We start from the raw sequence: 1,637 nt of genomic DNA on the forward strand, positions 1-1,637 counted from the left end.
ATCTGATTATAGCGGGACAGGTAATGGGTGGATTGGTCTACGTTTTGGTCTTATGTACAGCGTACAGTAGTTCATTATGCGTTTTTTTTCTCTCGTAGATGGGAATCCTGGATCTTGCCAACACTGGCATGGCTCACTTCCTGCAGTTCAATCCCTCTTTCGTGAAGAAGATGACCATGTGGAGCCAGGAAGGATCCCCGTTGCGTCAGAAGGGCTTCCACTACGTTAACACGCCGAGCGGGTTCGAGTTGGTGTACAACATGTTCAAGAACTTCCTCAATGAAAAGAACCGATCTCGGGTGAGTTTCAGGACCATTAAAGTCCGGATATCCTGGAGTCTGATATTTCTGCCTTGAATCATAGCTACACGTCCATGGGAGCAATCTGGACTCACTATATGAGCACATACCGAAGAGTATGCTGCCAGCTGAGTACGGCGGTGATGCGGGTCCAATCCAGGATCTTGTGAATGCCTGGGCTAAAAAGGTGCTAAGCTACAAAGAGTTCTTCCAAGAGGAAGAGCAGTACGGTACGGATGAGAAGAAGCGACCGGGGCGACCGAAGAATGCAGAGACCCTGTTCGGATTGGAGGGTTCCTTCCGAAAGCTCGAAGTGGACTGAGCTCTAGAACCTGGTGTGGCTTCAACCGTGGAACCATATGGAGCTGTGCTCAGTTACGTTTTTTTCTGACTGAGCTGAACAACCGTTGGATAATAGTTTTGATCGCCTACTCTGGTGAAGCGCCAGCCATAAATTCGCTCAAACCCTCCGTTTCACAACCGAACCGCTTCAGACACTGATTGAACATTGCCAAATGCCTAGCGAAATGACAGAATAAACATCCCAATGCAAGAAAACCGTAAAAGGCGCGGCTTTATCTTATCTGCGCCACAAAAGATCAATAATTTAATCGCCCAAAGACAACAACGACGACGAACTCTGATCAATAACAACTGATTCGGTTGGATGGGAGACACCGCAAGCCAGTCAAGCGTCGTATCCGGGTTCTAGCTGATCCAGTTTTACGGTAGCCACCATTCCGCAGGGTGGATGCTTACAGAGTCTTAACCTGCTCTAGAAGATCCGATAATCGGTGTAACCTTTAAAAATCTGGTGTGACCTTTGCGTGAAAAAGTTTTCTAATCCTACCGGTTCACTATCTCTTCCACGTAGCTCACCACACTTACCCGATAATGCCGAACATTAGGCCCCTGTCTGCCGAGTTGGCAAAGAAAGCCGCCGACGAGCTATTTGAAAACCCGAAACGACTGGATGAAGATCTGGCCGCGCTGCGGACGTGGCTGGCAAAATGCCCTCACATCAAGGCACGGACGGACGATCAGTTCTTGATGACGTTTCTGCGCGGCTCGAAGCACAGTCTTGAGAGGGCGAAGGAGAAGCTTGATATGTACTACTCGGTTCGGACGTCCATGCCGGAACTGATGCGCAATCGTGATCCTGAGGAGGCCAAGATTAAGGAGCTGATCGAGTTGGGATCACTGATACCGCTACCAAACACAGTAACCCCGGATGGCCCGAGAATCATTCTAGTTCGACCCGGAGTGTACGACCCTAGTAAATACACGATTAAAGAGGTGTTCAAGTACAACACCATGGTGGCCGATATTATGATGAAG

General features: G+C 49.0%; 2 protein-coding genes across 2 annotated transcripts; both read left to right on the forward strand.

Annotated features, from left to right (window-relative positions):
• Positions 1-8: 8 nt before the first annotated feature.
• Positions 9-764, forward strand: LOC128277117 (alpha-tocopherol transfer protein-like; the record flags this gene model as incomplete). Its single annotated transcript, XM_053015567.1, has 3 exons — positions 9-20; positions 99-299; positions 364-764. Coding segments are annotated over 3 exons (471 nt in total), but the record flags the coding sequence as incomplete, so codon positions are not given.
• Positions 765-1,193: 429 nt separating this feature from the next.
• Positions 1,194-1,634, forward strand: LOC128277119 (retinol-binding protein pinta-like; the record flags this gene model as incomplete). Its single annotated transcript, XM_053015568.1, has 1 exon — positions 1,194-1,634. A coding segment is annotated over exon 1 (441 nt), but the record flags the coding sequence as incomplete, so codon positions are not given.
• Positions 1,635-1,637: the final 3 nt, after the last annotated feature.

This window comes from Anopheles cruzii, unplaced genomic scaffold, assembly GCF_943734635.1.
Source record: "Anopheles cruzii unplaced genomic scaffold, idAnoCruzAS_RS32_06 scaffold04038_ctg1, whole genome shotgun sequence".
Classification (NCBI taxonomy): domain Eukaryota; kingdom Metazoa; phylum Arthropoda; class Insecta; order Diptera; family Culicidae; genus Anopheles; species Anopheles cruzii.